Below are 20,892 nucleotides of genomic sequence, written 5' to 3' on the forward strand. Positions count from 1 at the left end.
ACAATGTCCTTTGCCTGCTGCGACTGCACGGTGTCGAACCACTGCATAAAATCACAAAAAGGCGGAGGAGCCTTTGTCCAACACAAGTTAGAATCATAACTCAATGTTAGGTCACAGAGAAAAATAGCGTATGTTGTCCTGCTACCTTGGCCCGGTCTTTGCCGTATCGCTTAGGTGGATCATATTCGTAGTTCTCACACATAAAGAACCTCATGCCGTAGTCATCTCCTAAAACCTCAGATTGCATGAACTTGCATAACGAACCGCAGAAAGCACATTGGCACATCAATTCCTTCGGGTACGGTGGCTTTACACTTGCTCCACGGAATGTAGGTTGATCCTGACGAAGACATTGGCGCTATAGTGTGGTGCGCCAAATAAAAAATAATGATTTAAGCAATGCACATATCGTATACCAAATCGATGCTTGAAAATATAGGTACTGTCATAATTCTATTGTCTTATACTGCAATATCAATAAGGTACTGTCATAATTCTATTCTAATGTATAATTATTTTATTTGAAAAAGTCTGTAATACTAATCAAATTGTAATACTAAACCAGTGTTTTAAAGCATCAAATCTAATTCAGCTAATCTGCTAATTAAATTAAATTATTATACAATATCAACGCATTTATACGGAAGTTACCGGTAGATCACAAGTGCGGAATTCGGCAGAGCTTCGCCGCTTCCCTTCTCCTCACCCCTCTCTTTTTTCTGGATTTTTTGTGGATTTTTTGAGGTCAAATGAGGAGGGAATGAGGGGGGAGGCCTTATAAGGGTGGCCTGACCCGGTCGCCCGCGGGGGGGGGGGGGGGGGGGGACAGGCCCCCCGTCGCCCGCGGGATGGGCGACCGGCCCCCCTGGCGCCTGTAGGCTGGGCCGCCTGGTTGGTCGCCTGAGGGGTGGGCGACAGACCCCCTTTTTTTTTCTCCAGGGACTTCGTTGCAAATTTGAAGAAAAAAAATTACATTTGAGCCCTGTTACCCCCCATAGGGCGACCGGGGTATATTTTTGAAATTTTCCAAAACGGACATATATTTTTAAAATTTTAATTTTTTTTAAATATATAAAAAAACCGCCCTAATGGTAATGGGTGGTCCTGGCATACCCTAAGATCCGGCCCACCATCTCTAAACAAAAAAAAATCCGGCCCACCGCCCAACCCAGCCTAGCTCGGGTCTCCTCTGCTCCTCACTCAGTCACGCGTCGCGCCGCCTCTTGCCCTGTCGCCCAGCGCCGCTCGCCTGCGCCTCCCCTCCAACGCTGCACCGGCGCCGCTCGCCTGCGCCTCCCCTCCAACGCTCCGCCGACGTCGCTCGCGGCTCGCCACGAGGCCAGCAGCCTCCGCCCGCCGGATCCGGCGGGAGCCCGCTCGCTGCGCCGGTCGCCTGGTCCGCCTCAGTGCCGCAAACGCTGGCCCGCCCCGGCGCCCCCAGACCCCAGTCGCGGCTCCGGTTCGCCACCAGCCGCCGGCCCACCCCGACGTCGGCCCCGCCGAAGAAGAAGAGAGCGACGTGGCGCCAACCGGCAACCGCGCCGTGGCGCCCCCAGCCCCCAAACCGGACAGATCAAGGTAAATCCCCATTCTCCACCTCAACCCTAGCTGATTTTTGTATGTCAGCCTTCAGTCCTGGGGGCGAGCCCATGTGTATTCCTGGAGCTGAAGGCATCTGTGACTTAGGTAAATTCACGTTTTGAAAATTTTGAATACCCAAACTTCAAATCCTGGGCCCGCCCACCTGCTGGTTCTTTTACTTCTTTTGATTTGATGCACAAAAGTTACGTAGGCTTTCTGATTTCTACCCTAATGACTTTGTTGCCTCGGATTTGGTCAAACTTAATTGCAACTTGAGAATTATATCGATGACATTAGACATGAGGACAGCTTCAAAGGTCTTACCAATCTTGTTGACCTCTCAGTTAAGCTAGTTGAAATGGGAGGCATAAGGTTTATGATATGGTTTATAATCTTCTCAAATTGGTCTTGCTTCTACCGGTGGCAATGGCAAGAGTTGAAAGAGTCTTCTCTGCAATGACCTTTGTGAAAACTAATATGAGAAATAAGATGGGAGATAGTCTTTTGGATGATTTTCTACCCACATCCATCGAGCGAGATATCTTCTTTCAAGTGAATGAAGATGATATAATTAATACTTTCATGAACTTTAGTAAGGGTAGGCTTGATAAGAAGAAATAAGATAATCTCTTTGATCTATTGTAGGCGTGTAAGTTATTTTATGCATTTCAAAGACTTAATGTGCTTCTACTATTTATATTGTAATCTATGCAAGTATTGAACCTAATTGCTTACAATACCGAATTGCTCATCGATTTTTTTTTGTTGTGTACTGACTTTTTCTTTAGGATTGTACCGAATACCGAATTTCATGTTGAAATTTTGACGTGCCATACCCTAAGTTCCAATCCTAAGTCTGGCACACAGGCCCACTACCACAAACTGCTCCGGCTCCACCGGTCATAGACTCACAACCAAGACGAGACTGGGCGGCTGCTTGCTCAGATCGGAGTTGCGGCGCCGGCAGCGGAGATGGCGATCCGGTACTACTGGCCGATGGTTGCTGCGGCCGTTGGGTTCCGCCTTGTCCTGGTCCTCTTCGGCGGGGACCTCCACCTCGCCTCCCGCCCCGAGGTCTCCACCCCACTCACCTCCCTACGCCGCTGTAAGTGCCTGCTCACCTCCCCAACCTCCTCCTAGCCTTCCCACGTCCGTTGTGTGACATCGCTGTAATTGGACTTCTCGTGTGCCTCCTCTGTGTGTTGCAGTGGCGGAAGGCTACTGGCTGAAGCAAGCGTCCTTGTCGCCCTACTCTGGTACTTATACGCCCCCTTCCTTGCTACCATTGCTGATTTTTCACTTGACATTTGTTAATTTGTATATTAACTCTATCAAGTGATGAATTAGCAACGAGGAATGGTGTTGCTGGATACACAGCTAGTGGATGAATTAAGCATTAGATTCTGAACTGAAAGGATAATTGTCATGCGGATTTTTTTTTCTTTCAGGTTCTATGTATCACGGTTCCCCTTTGCTGCTGTCCGTTCTTGGCCCATTAACTAGTAACAGGTAATCCACTCCTTCTAATTTAACCGTATCCATTACACTTGCTATACCTTCACAGCTTTTGTTAAGTTATGAATTCGCACTTGAAATTTTAACATCCTTATGTTCCATTGCATTACAGATCTGGTGGCAAGCATGCTCATGTTTATTGCAGGTAAATAATAATGTCTGTTTCTCAAAGATTCACATTTTTTAGTAATTCTTTTCTTGTAGGCATTATTCCTTATATCCTTACATTGCTTAGCATGTAGTTGTTCAGAACAAGTAAAAATTAAAACCTACAATGTCTTCCTTAAATTTTTGAATAGTTATTAGTTAGCAATCATGTAATTTATATCACTCATCAATCCACGACAGTTTGATTTTTGTGGCTGTAGATTTTCTAGCTGCCATGCTTATTCGAGGTACTGGTCGTAGACTCCAAATGTCACGGAACAGAAGCTTGAAGTCACTTGACCTCACAAAATCAGTAAATAATTCAGGTGTGTCATATCAGTTAAAATTATGTTGTTTCCTTAATTCTGTCTCTCTTGGAATATGCACGGTTGCACCACTATTGTACTTTACGACTCAATGTTCCTTACAATATCAATATGATTTTGATACTTACAATTCATGTTAGATTATTTTTTACTCAAAAAGACTGGTTTCGGAATAGAAATCCATGTATTTAATTCTTCATCAGCTTGTGATTGCTTACTATCTGCTATACTGCTACTAATTATTCTTATTTATACTTTTAATGCAGCTAATGTAAGTGCAGGAGATATCGCTTCTCTCATATATTTGTGGAACCCTTGGGCAATAGTCACTTGCGTGGGTTCATGTACATCACCAATCGAGAATTTAATGGTCGTGATAATGATCTATGGGGCCTGTTCACGTAAGAGCAACTCAATTTTGGTGGTTTCTTTTTTGTAATTTGGAAACTGTAACCCAAATTTTAACCTTTCATTTTGTTTTGATTTCCATTTTAAATTGAATATGGTATGTTTTTACGGTCTTTTATTTTGGCATCAATTAGCGTTGTTTGCATGGAAGTTAGAATGTTACTGTTGGATTTACCTGAAAATCCGATGTTCTATACTGAAACATCTTTGTAATTTGTAGGTTTGGCTCCTCTTGCTGCCTTTGGATATGTTATGGCCACACACCTCTCTCTTTATCCTGCAATTCTAATTGTACCGGTTCGTGCCACAACCACAATTTCCATTTATTCTTTTTTTTTCAGTTCAATTATTCTTATGATATCTGCCATTAAACTGCATTGTTGGCTTCTTAACTCCTTGGCAGGTCATTCTTTTGTTGGGGTATGGTCCAGATGCTCCTCCAACAAAAGTATTTCTTGTGAAAAGCTCAAGTGACAGTAAAAGTGGCATGTCAGAATATGATAAACGAAGTAGCCTGAAAGTGCAACGATTCTCATGGATGACAGTACTTCACTTCATATTTTGGCTATTCATCTGGTCTTGCTATGTGTTGTTATTGAGCAGCATGATTCTGAAGAAAGTTGGTGGCCTTAGCGAGATGTTTGAAAAGTATGATGTCTTCTTTTTCTTCGTGATATGAGTTTCTTCAGTAGTCATATAATTTATCTGAAAGCATTAATTAGTTTGTCTAAGAACAGAGTGACTTTGCGATTCTATTTCAGATATTAGCATACTGTTGCATCCTAGTAATTTTACTTTGCCCTATTACAAGTTATCAAGATATTATGTCAACTTTGGTTTTGAGCTTCATCTCATAAATTGTTTCTTTTTGTTTCCTATTGACCAGTTTTCATTTGTTACTAAATTACCTACTGTGCTGTGGTTCTGCAGGACCTATGGTTTTATTCTTACTGTGAAGGACCTATCACCTAATATTGGTGTTTTATGGTGAGTATTGATGACATGATGATATGTAATTGGCAGTAAAGCATATTTCCATGTGTCTCATGCATTTGGAATTTAATGCAGGTACTTCTTTGCTGAAGTCTTTGATTTCTTCAGAACTTTCTTTCTTATAGTCTTCAATATGAACATTCTTTTCATGGTCTTGCCGTTGGCCATCCGTTTGAAGCACCGTCCGTGCTTTCTTGCATTTGTTTACACAGCAATCGTCGCTATGTTGAAATCATATCCCTCGGTGAGTATACTTTTTTTTTGTATGATATTTGCGATAAATTTAGTACCTTGGGGTCCTTTTTTTTATTTTTGCACTCTGGTTCTTCTAAAATCGTATCTTCTTGTGATTTGTGAAGGCTGGAGATTCAGCTCTGTATCTAGGTCTTCTGGGCCTATTTGCCAACGAGTTAGCAGGTAGCTAAAATTTCATTACAATTTTTTTAATTGATTATGATAGACTTAATACTTTACCCTCATATATTGCAGAGATGCAGTTCACATTCTTATTATTTTTCGGATATATTGGAGTATCGCTCCTTAGCCCTGTCATGCACAATTTGTGGATCTGGAGGGTTGGTCTCTCTATCTCTCTTGCTTAACATGTCAATTCTGTAAGGCGCCGGTTCATCACTAACACAATGTTATTTTCAGGGCACTGGTAATGCAAATTTCTACTTTGCCACCGGTTTGGCCTATACTTGCCTTCAGGTTAGTAATACCCTCTATAGATTTATTCCTTTTTTACCATGCTGGCCGTTTAATCGCCCTTAAGCTAAAATGTAGTCTCCCTTTAACTTATCTGGACTTCTGAGCATGATTTTAGAGACTGTTTTGGGGGCTTGAAACCTGAACCTAGACTTTTCATGTTTTAGTTTTCAGCCCATTTAAGTGCCTTTTAAATCTAGTGTGGGAAACCTCTGTCTTACCCCCTAAAACGCACATTTATATAGAAGTGATTTGAGATGCTGTGAATTAGATGCGTGTGCTTTGGCTTCAGTTTCTTGTATGGTAGTCTGCTGTTCCCGGCAGTCTTTTGGAATTCTAGCTTTGAGTGTCGATCGATTGTAAGATAGCAATTTTTCAGACTTACCAAAGCCATATTTCTGTTCCTTTCTATATCTAGATCCTAAATTGTTGTTTGCCAAATTTGCAGACTGTGTTGGTTGTAGAGAGTGTAGGTTCAATGATAAAGCACGACAGAAAGCTAAGACTACTTGTGACGAGTTAACTTGGTCCCTCAGCTTCTTAGAGGCTCGACCTCTGATGCTTGCAATTTTCTTTCTGGTGCTCTTGAACTCAAACGGCTCGTCATCCTGGAGTTTGTAAATGTAGTTCACAATTTGTGTATCATGTTGTACTGTATGCCCCCACTTTTGTACAATATATGGACCACAAACCTCTTTAACAGAGAGTCAAAGACTAAAGGAACACAAAAGGGCTCTCCCTCGGACTAATTGTAGTCAGTGCTGGGCTTCGATGTGGATTCTGTGATGTCAATCATCCAGCATGGTTGCATGGACCACATGTACAATTTGTACTTTCAGTTTGCCAGATGAAGAAGAAAATTACCCGTAGCACACTCTTGCCTTTGGATACATCTTGTCTTACACTGTCAGGTCCTTAAACGTGATGTTGTTCCAGTCTCCATGTTCATGAACTTCTTCGACAGATGAAGATGACTAAGACGCGCTGTTGGCTTTAGCTCTCTTGCTTTGGAATCCCAGGTTGTTCGATGATCGATGAGGGTTGCTGGAGACTTAGGGTGTGTTTGGTTAGGCTTTTAGGGATTGTGGCTTCCATCTAAAGTCAAAAAATCACAGCTGAAACAAACATTCTGAATCTCAGTCTTTGCTTCTTTCTTACCCTCCCACCCCCCACCCCGTTCTCGCCTTTTTTCCCTCATCCTCTTTTTCCTCTCTACTTGTCTACTTCTGTGGTTGTAAACTGTATGGTATTTCCGCCCGGGTAATGGAAATGGGGTGAGTCAATTCGAAAAAAATGTTAATGAACTTCTTGTGTACTGTGACACATGTCTGCTCTCCAGTGCTGTTCTGAAATTTAGTCCTATTTGCAGATAAATCTTTGCCTGTGGCGCTGCCTGCTGCTAAGACAAACAAAATCTGTCCAGTTGCTGGTCCACATACTATCTTTTAGTCTACCCAAATGACACCACCTACCTATGAGTATGTAACCGGAGAGAAAACCATTGAGTAAATTCCTTCAGTGCTACAGATATTTTGATTACTTCCTTCGGTGCCACAAATTTTTTTGAATTGCTCTTTAGTCTACCCAAATGACACCACCTACCTATGAGTATGTAATCGGAGAGAAAACCATTGAGTAAATTCCCTCAGTGCTACAGATATTTTGATTACTTCTTTCGGTGCCACAAAATTTTTTGAATTGCTTAGTGTCATGAAAGTTCTAACTTTTGCCCTCACTGCCATTTCCAACATGAAGTGTTAAAGGGATGCTAAGTAGTAACCTCCTCTTCCGCGTGGGCCCCACATGTCTGCTCCTCCTTCAACCTCCAGCCACACGGTTCTCCTTCGCACGGGTGAGTCACTTCTTAGAAAGTGAACTGCGGGAACTCAACCAACGATATTGCATACTAAGGATGCACAACGGTACAAGAAACTACAGGTTCTAAGAGTCATAGAAGCGTTGCGAGCAGCTCTAAGTGTCGATTCCCAGCAAGTATCCATTGGCGAGCTTCCTCTCTTTCAATCTTTTTATAAAACAATATTTCAAATTATAGTTTTACAGTATAGCAACTCCGATCCCTTCTTTCAATCTACTACCTTCTGTTGGACCACACTCATGGTGATCAGTTTGATTACTGCAAGACGCATTTACAGGTCACGCTTCTTAAAAAGTGGTCAGCATCACTGCTGCTGTCACACCATCTATTTACAATTACTTTTATGTCACATAATTCATAGTTTTAAAACATAGCAACTCCCTTATTTCAATCTACCTCTCAAATATAATTTCTGTTCAACCACACTCATGGTGATCTATCCAGCAGCCAAGATGCGTTTACAGGTCGCGCTTCTTCTTTGCGATCGCCTTCAATGGAGTAGCCATCGAGATCACAATTCCAAATTTCTCGGTCATGTCAACACCACTTCCCATGGCATCTTCAGGAAGTACCCAATCGAATTCGTGCAGCAGTGACGCAAGAATCAGGTGGACCGTCCTGTACGCCAGCGGCAACCCAAGGCAGACGCGTCGGCCACCACCAAATGGGATGAGCTTGCACTCCTTGTTACTCGAGAAGAAGTCGATGTCTCCATCCATGAACCTCTCGGGCATAAATTTTTCTGGGTCGGCCCACAGGTCGGCATTCCGATGAACTGCCCATATGTTGAGCATGATGGTGGTGCCCTGAGGAATGGTGTACCCTTGCACTTGCACCGTGGCCTCTGCGCGGTAGAACGACATCGGGACCGGAGGATAGAGCCGGAGCACTTCTTTCACCACGGCTTGAAGGTATGGAAGCTGGGCAATGTCAGATTCCTCGACTTGTGCCTTCTTGCCAAGGACACTCCTGAGCTCCCCCTTCACCTTCTCCATCACTTGAGGGCTGTTCAGTAAAGAGGCCATTGCCCACTCGATTGCAGTTGAGCTTGTATCTGATCCCGCAACAAACATGTCCTGTGATGGATCGATTAACCAAAGGGCATCAGTGTTTGTGAATAATTGGCCAATGATGTTTGCCACCCAAAGAGTAATAACTGGACACATTACATGATCAATTATCTTTCACAAAAAATTACATGATCAGTTAACTATCAATAAGAAATGCTTTGGATCATGTTGCAAAACAAGTACATACTATTAGTCTATTACATTATATTCGATAAAGATTGTTTCATGCCGAGTTTCATACTTTTGGCTTGTGACGGTTCGGTTCTCTCTAAAGATATCTAATAGTACTACTACTAACCATTCATAATGTTCCTTTTACAAGCCAGAAACTCTCTCTTTTCTCAAACAAATAATGTTGTCCAAAAATAGAAATTTATCTGCTAACATGCATCTAAACATAAAAAATAAAAAGTAGAGCTTAATTATTGCACGTATAAAAAACTGGATATATAGAAAAAGAACATTACAAGTCTAATTTATTTGCTAGCATGCATCTAAACATAAAAATAAAAGTTAGAGCTTAATTATTGCACGCATAAAAAATTGGATATATAAAAAAGAACATTACAAGTCTAATCTATTTTCTACCTTGCATCTTCACATAAAAAACATAATTATTGCATTTATAACAAAATGCAAGTGTATAATTAATTAATTAGAAAATTTCAAATTATTTATTTCCTAGATACATCTATACATATAGAAATACAAAAATTAGAGCCTAATTGTCACATTTATAATAAAATGCATGTTTAAAAAACAATAACATTTCGAAACTAATTTATTTGCTAATCACATCTATACTTTTAAAAAACAGAGCATGTAAAAATTTCTAACTTTTTCCCCTTTGGTTGAGTCAAAAAATTCCCCCTCCCCTTCCATCACCGAGCTGCCATAAACAGTGGCCGAGTTCGGGCCTGATGTTTATAGGCGGCAAAATTAGTACCGGATCGTGCTAGGATACAGTACAAAGGCGCACTCGTTAGTACCCATAGGCCTCCCAGCGTTAGTACCCTGATCCTGACTTGACCTGGTACTAATGAGTTTGCTTTGGCCCTGTTTAGTTTCTAAAAAAATTTCTACAGTAACCATCACATCGAATCTTTTAACACATACATGAAGTATTAAATGGAGTTGAAAAAATAACTAATTATGCAGTCTAACTGATTAGCACGAGATAAATCTTTTAAGCCTAATTAGTCCACAATTGGACATTATTTAACAAGTAACAACGAAATGTGCTACAATATCAAAATCCAAACTTTTTCACTAACTAAACACACCCTTGAGTCCGAATGGATCCGGTCCTAAAGCATCAGTACGGATTGGTACTGTAGCTAGTAGTAGTGAATAATTCTAACATCTGCCACCGCACAACTAAAACCATTTAATTTGTGACCATTTAACTTGTGCAAGTTGATTAATTTTGATCACTGAAACTCCACAACTTAACTTATTATGAAACTCGAGAAGTACGTCCTTTACCGTAAACAATCCTTTGATTGTTGAGCGATTGATCTCGGAGCCCTCCTGCTGCTCTTCATGCTCCTTGTCAAGCACCGCGTCCAGCATATCATTCTTGGGTGGCTCGCAAGCTTCCCGATCGAGCAGCCGCTGCGCAAACAGCTCGTCCAGTATCTTGTGGGCATCTACGACGAGCGGCCTCATCCTGCGCCGAAGACCCTGCAGGTCGGCCGCCGCGATCGCCGGGAAGAAGTCCGACACGTTCGGCGTCGCCGCCAGGATCGTGGCCTCCTTGACGGCGTCGCTGAGCCCGCGACCGAGCGACGACGACGCCGGCCCGGAGTCGAGGTCGACGGAGAACATCGTCCGCGACAGGATGTTCATGGCCGCGGTGAACACCGGCTCGCGGACGGCGAAGGGCTCGCCGAGCGCCGCCTTGCCGGAGACGTGGCTGAGCAGCTCCCGCACCTTGCGCTGCCGCAGCGGCCGGAGCGCGTCCAGCCGGGCCGGCGCGAACAGCTCCGCCGCGCAGAGCCGCCGCATGGCGCGCCACTTGGCGTGCGGCGGGAGCGCGATGACGGAGTTGGCGCGGTGCCCGTTGGCGTGCCAGGCGTCGATGACGGGGCGGTCCGCCAGGGAGGCGTTGTGCCTCTGGAGGACCTCGCGCGCAGCGGCCGCCGAGGAGATCACGACCGCCGGGACGACGCCGAGGCGGAGGGACGTCATGGGCCCGTAGCGCTCGGCGAGGCGAGCCAGGGAGCGGTGGGGGCTGCCCCGTCCGATGGCGAGGAGGTTGCCGACGACCGGCAGCGGCAGGGGGCCAGGGGGGAGGCGGTGGCGGGCGGCGGCGATCAGCTGGAAGGCGTACGTGGAGATGAGGATGAGACCGAAGGACAAGACTGTTGCTAGCAGGAGGGACGCCATGTTGCTCGGCATCGGCTAGCTAGCAGCTGGTGCCAGGCGCTGATGCTAGCTCCCACTTCTATTTATGCCCCACTTAGCCGTGCCGACGACGTACAATACCTTTCCAAATCATGGAACAGAACCGCTTGAACCTCTCTCGGAGGTGGAATCAGTCCAAACTTATTACTACAAAAACAGCAGTTTTACTAGTTTCAAAAAAAAGCAGCAGTTTTACTACCATTCCAAACCCTTCTAATTAGATTGTCCTTTGTGAAAATGACCCTGTTTTGAAATACCACATAAATTCTCATACACCAAACTTCCTGTGGTAGCCGTACACCGTTATTTACAAGAAACTTATACATTGACCAGATAATGAAGGAGCCAATTTGTACGTCGATCAGATGAACGTGTGGTCAACTCTCGAAACTTAACTAAGAGAAAATAGTGCAACAACTAATATCCATCCCAATAACAATGAGAATATCCTCATACACACAGGGTGGAAGTAGTTCGTAGATAGTAGCAAATATAGAAAAAATAGTTTTCATCTGCTTTTACCTTTTGCATTTCTGTAATCACTTATGCATCCTCCTCCTAGAGAGTATTGTGGGGGCACTAATAATCCACATCCATGGATCATCTTCAAGAGTGGAACCGTAGCTGTGTTTCTGCTTACAAAATATATCAAGTGCAACAAATTAACTGATCTCGCATACATCCTATATTTGAATAATCCGTCTCGCCTTGGTATCTTGGTGCGTCCTAATAAAGTATCCAAGATCTCAATCTCATATTTTCATTCCATGCACATAGTGAGGACTCTTTACTACAAATCTATATCGATATCTATTTCTAAAGCGAGTAAGGCCCTGTTTAGTTCAAAAAAAAACTTTTACAGTAGCCGTCACATCGAATCTTTGGACACATATATAGAGTATTAAATGCAGTTGAAAAAATAACTAATTATACAATATAATTGTTTTATACGAGATGAATCTTTTAAGCTTAATTAGTCCCTGATTGGAAATTAACTGTCAAATAATAACGAAATGTGCTACAGTACCAAAATTCAAACTTTTTCGCGAACTAAACACAGCCTAAGGTTTCCACTTAAATTTTTAGTTTGGTCCGGACCGGTAACCGCGGTTTCTGGACTAGTTCCGGTCGGGAAAAAACCCTGTCCACAACTCGATCATGTAGATCCCTACAAATTAATGAATAGACAGCTATACGTATCTGATACTTATATCAACTTTGTCCATAGCAACACACATGCATAATTGTCTGGTACAAAACAAATGTCAGCTAAAGTAAGATATTAATTAATTTAGGGCTGGGCATTATTACCGCATTATGTTATTATGATTTTATTACATCAGTCTGAGTTCTAATAATATTTTTTAAAGATTTCGATTCCTAGAACTGGCAAGCAAAATTAACAAAAAGTTTATTTGTGGAAACCGACCCGACTACTTACTATATAGATCAAGGCCTAGCTGTATCAACCGTCTCTCCTTTCTACGCAAGATATACTTCTTTCTCAACACAAGATAATTAATCAACTTGGTTGATGACGCAGCTGCGCCTTTCCCCACCTAAAAGTTTAAACTTATACATCTCACCGAATTCCGCTGATTTTTCAAGTGGCATTGGGTGAGCCAAACCATGCTTATCTGCACCTGAAGCTTGCTGTGATTGCATCCCTGGTTAATTCTCGAGAGCCCCCATTCTTGCCCAGCTTACAAGTAACCAGATCGCATATTGACATTAACCAGAGGGATTTCGTGTCTGGACGAGTTTTGAACTCATGTTTTTGAATCACTTGCTGGTGGCGGGTAACGGTCATGCATCTGCTATCAACAGCAGCTGGAGAAAATATGACAACAGATGACCAATCAGCATGGATCGACCTCAATGAATGAACTAATTAATACCTGTGTTGTCCCAACGTCATATATTTAGAATCGGAGGGCGAACATTGCACACTATAATTTTGGATGCTTGTGGATCAGAGAGAAGCTTCGGAGTGAATGCTTCATATTGAATAGAAAAACAAGATAAGGACAAAATGAACCTTCACGTTTCATATCAAGCTAAGGTTAGAGATAAATGAAATGTTAATCAGAGAGAAAAAAAATATATTATCGATTGTTATGAATCAATATAGCTATAGTAATATTATTGTTGATGTCACTCACAATTCGTAAAGAACTGAAATTCGGATTGAGAATAATATTTATAAAAAACAAGATGTCATACCTAATAACGAATATAGAGTCTGGCTAACGTACGTACGGCCGGCCATACGACTGCCCCCAATCAGGAAAGCTATAACCCCACAATGCAAGCACGCTTTCCTATTCTAGTAAATTTTCTTATTCATGTTTTTTTCTCCCACGCCATTTCTCCGATACTATCATAGTATTGCGCCAACAGCCCGCTGCCCACAGTATACCCACTCTGATCCCAGCACATTTCTCTACCACCGGCATCTGATTTGCTGACCATGCACAACTACATAAACATTATTCAATTCGCTGCCAACAAATTTGAATTTTCATCCAAGCCATTAAGAATCAAATACACAAAAGCATTCATCAGGTATCATTTGGCACCAAAGGTGTGTCATCATTTCATGCTGAAAGGAGACATCAAACACCATCAGCAGGTATTTTAGAAGACACATATCAAGCAAAAAGCATAAATGATGAGACACTCTTAGAATACAGTACCATCATTCAGCACATCAGTTTTTCCCAGTTTCACCTCCACCTCCCTTGAAAAGAACACATAATGCTAGTAGAGCTAGACATCATAATGCATTTCGAACCATAAAGTGATTGTCATCCAAACATATAAAAAAACAAGTCTTATGCCTCCTCTAACCTAGAACCAAGCGAGACTTTGAATTAGTAGAAAACAAAAGATAGCAGGTAATCAGAACATAAAAGATGCTATAATACAACATAAATAATAAACTAAATATTATCATTTGCTTCAAAAATTGATAAGCATACCCAAAGTGGCTAAACGGTCAATATATGAAAAAATGCTAAAGTCAGAACACACAGATGCTAAACTAAAAAATAAATTGCTTGTTCATTTGTCAAAAGTTGCCTAAAATGAATAATTACTAGAAATGCTTATCTAATATGAATAATTTGTTTGTTGATTTAGCTTAAGTTGTTTACATGTAATTTAAAAATACTAAGACATGATAAATAAACAGATCCCTAGTGATGCTAAATCATTACTGGAAATGTTAGAGTGCCAAAATATTATTGTAAAAATGGAATATACAATACTAAAATATTGCTAAACACAGTAAGGGCATATTTGGATGACTGGTTTTTATATCAAAACTAATGCAAAATACAATTCTGGAAAGTTTTTCGGCGAAAAAGGCTATTTGCTAAAATGCAAGGGCATGTTTTTGTTCATGACTGTTCAATTGCTCTAAATAGAATTGGCCTCAAGCAGGAGCATTGAACCACATAACACATGTATATGGTTGGATCTGGAAAAAAAATGCTGGACCCATATAAACTGAATATATACACAAACAAAATGAACACAAGATAACTTTTTGGTCTCTGTCGCACCTAGTTTTTTCTTAAAAAAACAAATGCATAACTATATATATACCTGGATCAAGTTCCATACATATAGCTATGTCATAATGGACTAATGAGCAACAATATCACGTAAAAGATACTTACAACGACTAAAAGACTATCAGAGATCTACAACTTCTCCTAGAAATGAAAGCTCCACACTTCACAGGCAATTGATCGGGGAGTTGCGTATGTCTAGAATTCAGAAACATCTTCAACAAACATCATAGTATCTTTTCTCTTCTGAGTAGTGTTGTTATAGCAAGTGTGAGCACATGCCATATCAGCAAGTATATTGGAAAATAAATGACATGAAAGGCTGAAAACAAGGATAAAAGGCTAGTTGAATAAAGCGGTAAGCATTTTAAATAACAGTTGAACATTAACAAACTATTTACTACTCATGTATGAATTCATCCCACATTTACGAAAAAGAAGTAGATAACTGAATCACCAATTAGCTTGGAACATTATATAACTAAATTAAAGTAATGATTTCAATTAAGTAGACATGTGAGGGTCCGAGCCACTCATGACCATGAGCACGGCTAATATACCAGTTTTCACTCTGCAAAGGTTGAACACTTTCACCACAATTCATTTATCCCTTGATGCCCGAGGTAGCTAGTCTCTTAAACACTTCCGAGGTGAGTGGCAGGGGTTCAGTACGAGGCCTTTACAAAGACTCCCTAACAAGTAGTAGCCTGCTAAGGTTTCAGCCGCTAGGCAAGTGCACCTCCCCTAAGGCATGACAAAAACCAAACAAATGCGTACACCCATGGCAGGCAAAGAAAGTAGAGATACAATGGAACTCATACAAGACTCCTGAAGACGACTCTGGAACCAAAGGGAACTCCTAACTCTAACTCACGAACTAATCTTTGAATTACATAGGGATGCGCCGCCCAAAGGGGTGCCTCCCCAAGTGGAAGAGAAGTGGTGAATGAATGTACAAGTGAGAACGAGGGAGAGGGATCCTATTTATAGCTTGGAGGTGACTTAGAAGAGTAGAGATGCTCTTCCCCACCAATCTGGTGGCGCCCCATCCGGGGTCACGCCCCTCCCTTCCCTTTTTACCCGCGTGCCTAGGGCTGAGAGCGCACGCGTTAGGGACGAGGTCGCTGCGGCTTGGCATTGTGGCTGGGGGGGGGGGGGTGTGCACGCCCACAGGAGACGCGGGTCTAGCGGTGGTTGTTGGTGGTCGCTAATTATAGCATTGACCACCAATATCTCGGTGAATAAAATGGGTATAAATGTATTTCTACACATTATTTGGTTTAAACTAACAAATTCCACAAGTCTTGGTGGTTTGAGGTGTTTTGTAGGATTATGCTCAGAATATGCAAGAAACAACACTAGAAGGAGCATATGCAAGAATGGTGAAATATGGACATAAGATGACACTATTACAAACAATGTCAAATGCCAAATTTGGCATTATAATGTTGAAGGGCTTGTCTAGATGATCAAATTGGATATTTTGTTCACTCAATTCAGAATTCAAACGCAAAAGTTATGAAAATAAGAAGTTTCGGACTTGTCCCGTGCAGAGGTAGTAGGCCGGCTGGCCCCACCTAGACAGGCCATCCCCACATCTTTGCCAAGCACATCATACCTTGCCATAAAACTATTAGGGACACTCCAATGGGCCCCTATGCACCGTAGAAGCAAGCAAATAGAAAGGATATGACCGAAAGGCTTCCACCATGCATCAGACGGCCACAACTCGGAGCAAACTCAATCAAATTTAGTGAAATCAAGTGTGGCTGATCCATAATGACCATTCAACATACAAAAGTTGGATGGATGGATATGGTGGAAATCCCAGGCCGGCTGGCCAAGCTACTTCGGTGAAACGGACCAATTCACATTTGGTCGGCATAGTGATAACCTCCAGGATCTAAATCAAGATGCACAAGCAAGAAGGAAGAAATTATAGGCCGGCCGGCTCAGCTTTTCTACGGAATTGCCTCGTCTCGCTCTAGGCAGCAGTAGGAGAGAGCTTAGAGGAGGTGAGGAGGCGCCGAAGCCGCATGCCGCCGTCGCTGCTCCGCACCGCACTGCCATGGCCCCTCGGCTCGGCTGCTCTGCCCCGCACAAGCCGGCTTCGCACGCCCCGCCGTCGTGGCTCCGCACTGCACTCAGGGGCGGGCTCAGGATTTGTAAGTTGGGTATTCGAAATTTCAAATGGTGTAAAAAAAGTTTTTGACAACCCAAAGTACATATTAGAAGCATATAAATGAGTACAAAAATATAAATTGTTCATAACTTGAAATTTTCAGCATATAGATAATAAATGCACTAAATGATCGACATATTAAAGTAGGAATATCTAAAATAAGTAGAGGATAAAATTCTAAAATAACATATGGCATTGATAAGGATGCTTAAAATTACAAGATAACTTTACAACCATCATAGATAATTTTGATAGATTTCTCAAATTTTTGAAGTTCTCATCATACACAACTCTAATAGACTTCTCTAACTTTTTTCGCAAACAAGTTGCAATCCCCTGCTCACCTTGGTCAATCACAAACTGGCTTGCAAGTTGCAATTTTGCTTAATCAGCAGTAAAGTCAGGCGTGGCGGTAGGCCGGCAGTGCATCGTGCGCGTGCGCCCCTGCCTGCCTGTGCGCCGAGCCGCCGAGCGGCCTAGCACCGCTGCGCAGCTCGGTAGCGCCACTTCGGCCTGCGGCCGCACGCGCGGTAGGCGGCCCCTACGGCGCAGCGGTTGTGCGGGCGTGCGCCATGCGGCCCTGCCTGGCTGTGCCGCCTTGCCCGCGAGCGCGGTGTCGGCCTGTGCGTGTGGGGCCTGAGCCTCGGGGGCGACGAGCATGGGCGGCGGCCGGCGTGCGGCGGCGGGGCAGGTAGGGAAAGGAGCGACGCCGGTCGGGGAATTGGTGGGGAGGGGGTGTCGGGAGAGGCTGGGAGGGGGATTGGGCTTGGGGAATGATAAATTTTGGGCCCTGGGGTGTACGTGGGCCGGCGGTGGTGTAGCGAAATTGGGCTGCTTAGGTTGTTTTGGGTTAAAAGAGGAATTTGGGGCTCTAATAGTCAGATCTGTTGTGGTATTTTCGTTTTTTTACATCATATACATATAATACACTATATATACAAACTTTTTTTTCAAAAATAATGGGTATTCAACTGAATACCATTGAATTCAATGGGGCCCGCCCCTGACCGCACTGCCATGGCTCCTCGGCTCGGCTGCTCTGCTCCGCACGCGTCGTCGCTTGCTCGCACGAGCTCCGCTTGCATCTGCTCCGCCACAACACGCCGGCTCCACGTCGCTCCGCGCAGCCCGCTCATGCAGCTATGGTATCCTCACTCTGTGTTGTGCTGCACGAGCCGAGTTGCTCCGCCCTGCGCAGGGAAGACGGCCGCAGGGGTGGTGGATGAAGCATCACAGCAAGAATGGGAGGGGAACCGGCGGTGGGAGAGGAGGATGGGAGGGGAGGTGTCGACGGGGAAGAGGAGAGGAGAGGAGAAGAGGTGTCGACGGGGGAGAGATAAGATTGAGAGGGAGACGAGCAAAAGAGATAAGAAGAGGGGTAGTAGATGCAGTCAGCCGTGCAAATGCACTAACGTGCAGCCGACCATAATTATACACATAAGTGAAAGTAAAACTTATGATATAATTCTTTATACTAAATTTAGGATATAAAAATAAATAAAGTTACCATTTTTATTGAAGAACCGAACAGGTAACTAGAGGGGATGAATGGGAGCGTATAAAAAATTCTCCATGATCCGAGAGAACAAGGTGTATGTCTCAAATTTAACCTGACACATCTCTTTTCTAACCGCCAAGGTGACACAAGCTAACTCATGACAAGTTCACCATAGACACGGTTAGAAAAAACTCAATGCAAACATAAGCAAGGGTCCACAAAAATGTCAAAGCAACGATTCACAAAAATGTCGGAATAAGTTTCCCAAAAAGACTCACAAAAAGAACTAGTTGACTCAGCATGCAAATGTTAATAGCAACTAAGTAAGAGCGAGAACTAATCAACTAGATTAAGCAAACGAGCAGGAAATAAATAAATGCGAAGAGAAAACAGCGATGAAAAAGTCATTTTTACCTCTCTGGACAATGGGGTCTAGTCCACGTTTTCGCCCTAGACTTGAAAATTGGCTATTTGGGCTCCTTGAACTCGCGATACCAGACATGTGACCTCTCTGACTGGTTTCTCTTAGTAGTTTTCATCTTTTCCTTTTATGTTTATTTTGGATGGATTTTTGAAAAATTATAGTAAATCACAAAAAAATCATAAGATGAAAAATTCAATTTTTAGACTCCACATGAGTAGACCTATGAAGTGAACATATGATATGATATAATTTAGTAAAAATTGTTTTTTTACTTTTGATATATACTTTTCTATAATTAATTTATATCTATATTTTTCATGGTCCAATTATGGTGAATTTTTTTATGGTGTGCTAATAATTATATTATCGAGTTGTAGTAAAAAATTCATGTTCAATGGATATTGTACGACTAAGTTATAGATTTAGAAGTTTAATTCCAGGCTGTATCAAACTCTTTAGTTGCTCAAGCATACATCAATGACCATAAAATTTTTACACCTCAATCATATAATGATTATACCACCATAAAATTTTATCATAATTGGACCACGAAAATATAGCTATTAATGAGTTAAAAAAATATATATCTAAAAGTACAATAATGTTTTTACTAAATTATATCATATCATATATTCAATGCATAGATCTACTCATGTGGAGTCCAACAAAATTAGATTTTTTATTTTATGTTTTTGATTTACTATATTTTTCAAATATTTAAAAAAATAAATATAAAAGAAAAAGAGGAAAACTACCAAGAAAAACCAATGAGGTCATTTGTCTGATATTGCGAGTCGGAGGAGTCAAAATGATCGTTTTTTGAATTTAGGGTAAAAATTTGGAATCGGCCTGTTTTCTAGTGAGGTAGAAAATGATTTTTTTCTAGTTATAACTCTTTCATTTTGTAATTAGGGAGGCAAGTTCGATATATTTTGGGTCATTGATTTAAAAAGTTGATAAAATGAACTAGAATGATATTCCACGTAAATAATTTGGGAAAAAATAAATTAGAGTGACATATGCCATCGTAATAAATTAATGGACAAAAAGTAACGTTAAATACCCACTTGCATCCTTGTAATCTAATAGGATCGCCATAGTCTCTAACAATTTGAAATGAGGTTAGTTGAGTTCTGTTCGGCTAGCTGGGGCTGGTGGATGATGTTGATTTACTGTGAGAAAGAAATATTGCTGGTTAGTTGATAGATGGTGTTGATTTGGAATGAGAGAAAAGTATTACCGCTGGTTACTAGCAGAGCAGAATAGTGGATGATGGGCGAAAGGGCCTGTAGTCTAGTGGTTACATAAGCCTCGGTAGCACCTGAGGTCTTGGGTTCGACTCTCTATGGGAGCGAATATTCTGGGATTTAACGACGTTGTGCATTCAGTGGTAGGCGACATTCTCGTCGACAGTGAGACGCCTGTGGTGACTTCGTCAATCTCGAGAATTTGTCGGCTCAGTCTTTGAAAATGCTCATAGGGGTAGGGTTTACGTACGTGTGTTCATAGGGGTGTGAGTGTGCGTGAGTTGTGAGTGTCGGAGTTGTAGATTTAAAAAAAAAGAATAGTGGATGATGGATTTCTCGAGAGCGCAGTTCTCAAAATCTGAAACACCGCCCTTGCAGAATAACGTGCCCCTGGTCCATGCACCGAACCCACATCTCCCCATCCAGACCCGCCGCCTCGACATCCACTGAACCATGAGAAATTTGGAATTTTGCCATTGTCGAAAGCGGGCTTCGCTGTTTTGCCATCAAACAACTGGGCTTCGCCAAATTGCCATTATAAAACCGTGTCGCACCGCTGCTATGCCTTTTCAATCTTTTACAATTCATTTTTTGTTTTGTTCTTCTATTTGTTACATGAGCTGACCCTTATACCCTTACCAGAAATCCTATCCTTTCTTGGTCACGAGCACCGCCGTCTCCTTTCATTCTTTCTTGCCTGCTCGTCCCCCTTCTCTCTTCTGCTCCCATAGCCGCCGTCGCCGTCAACACGCCATAGCCCGAGCGCAACAAGCCCCCCTCCACCATGATTGGCACGACTGCAACTGGGAACCAAATCTGCACTCAGATGTTGATCCATTGCTGTGAGCACCTTTCTGTGCTTTGAAATCCTCTTGAAGAAACGACAGCATCCTGGCATCTATAACCAACAAAAATCATGGGTGTCGATTTCATCGG

General features: G+C 42.4%; 2 protein-coding genes across 6 annotated transcripts; one reads left to right on the forward strand and one right to left on the reverse strand.

The window, feature by feature from the left end:
- The first annotated feature begins 1,186 nt into the window (after window positions 1-1,186).
- LOC120702794 (phosphatidylinositol glycan anchor biosynthesis class U protein-like) lies at window positions 1,187-6,568 on the forward strand. Of its 5 annotated transcripts, none has more exons than XM_039986744.1 (15): window positions 1,187-1,578; window positions 2,370-2,686; window positions 2,790-2,837; window positions 3,030-3,090; window positions 3,209-3,241; window positions 3,445-3,569; window positions 3,836-3,970; window positions 4,198-4,274; window positions 4,381-4,625; window positions 4,908-4,964; window positions 5,046-5,214; window positions 5,330-5,387; window positions 5,460-5,545; window positions 5,625-5,681; window positions 6,127-6,568. In XM_039986744.1, the coding sequence occupies exons 2-15, from the start codon at window positions 2,554-2,556 to the stop codon at window positions 6,199-6,201; spliced, it is 1,359 nt and encodes a 452-aa protein (XP_039842678.1). In that variant the 5' UTR covers window positions 1,187-1,578; window positions 2,370-2,553; the 3' UTR covers window positions 6,202-6,568. The 5 variants fall into 5 exon arrangements, with proteins under 5 accessions (XP_039842678.1, XP_039842688.1, XP_039842711.1 ...); XM_039986770.1 differs by having other exon boundaries at window positions 1,207-1,578; window positions 2,437-2,686; window positions 6,127-6,436; XM_039986762.1 differs by having other exon boundaries at window positions 1,207-1,578; window positions 2,449-2,686; window positions 6,127-6,436.
- Window positions 6,569-7,677: 1,109 nt separating this feature from the next.
- Window positions 7,678-11,053, reverse strand: LOC120702824 (cytochrome P450 76T24-like). The gene is made up of 2 exons (XM_039986788.1): window positions 10,110-11,053; window positions 7,678-8,630 (listed from the first exon to the last, which is right to left on the reverse strand). Exons 1-2 carry the CDS (start codon window positions 11,022-11,024, stop codon window positions 8,013-8,015), a joined length of 1,533 nt encoding a protein of 510 aa, XP_039842722.1. The 5' UTR covers window positions 11,025-11,053; the 3' UTR covers window positions 7,678-8,012.
- Between the last annotated feature and the right edge of the window lie 9,839 nt (window positions 11,054-20,892).

Source organism: Panicum virgatum, chromosome 1K (assembly GCF_016808335.1).
Source record: "Panicum virgatum strain AP13 chromosome 1K, P.virgatum_v5, whole genome shotgun sequence".
Classification (NCBI taxonomy): domain Eukaryota; kingdom Viridiplantae; phylum Streptophyta; class Magnoliopsida; order Poales; family Poaceae; genus Panicum; species Panicum virgatum.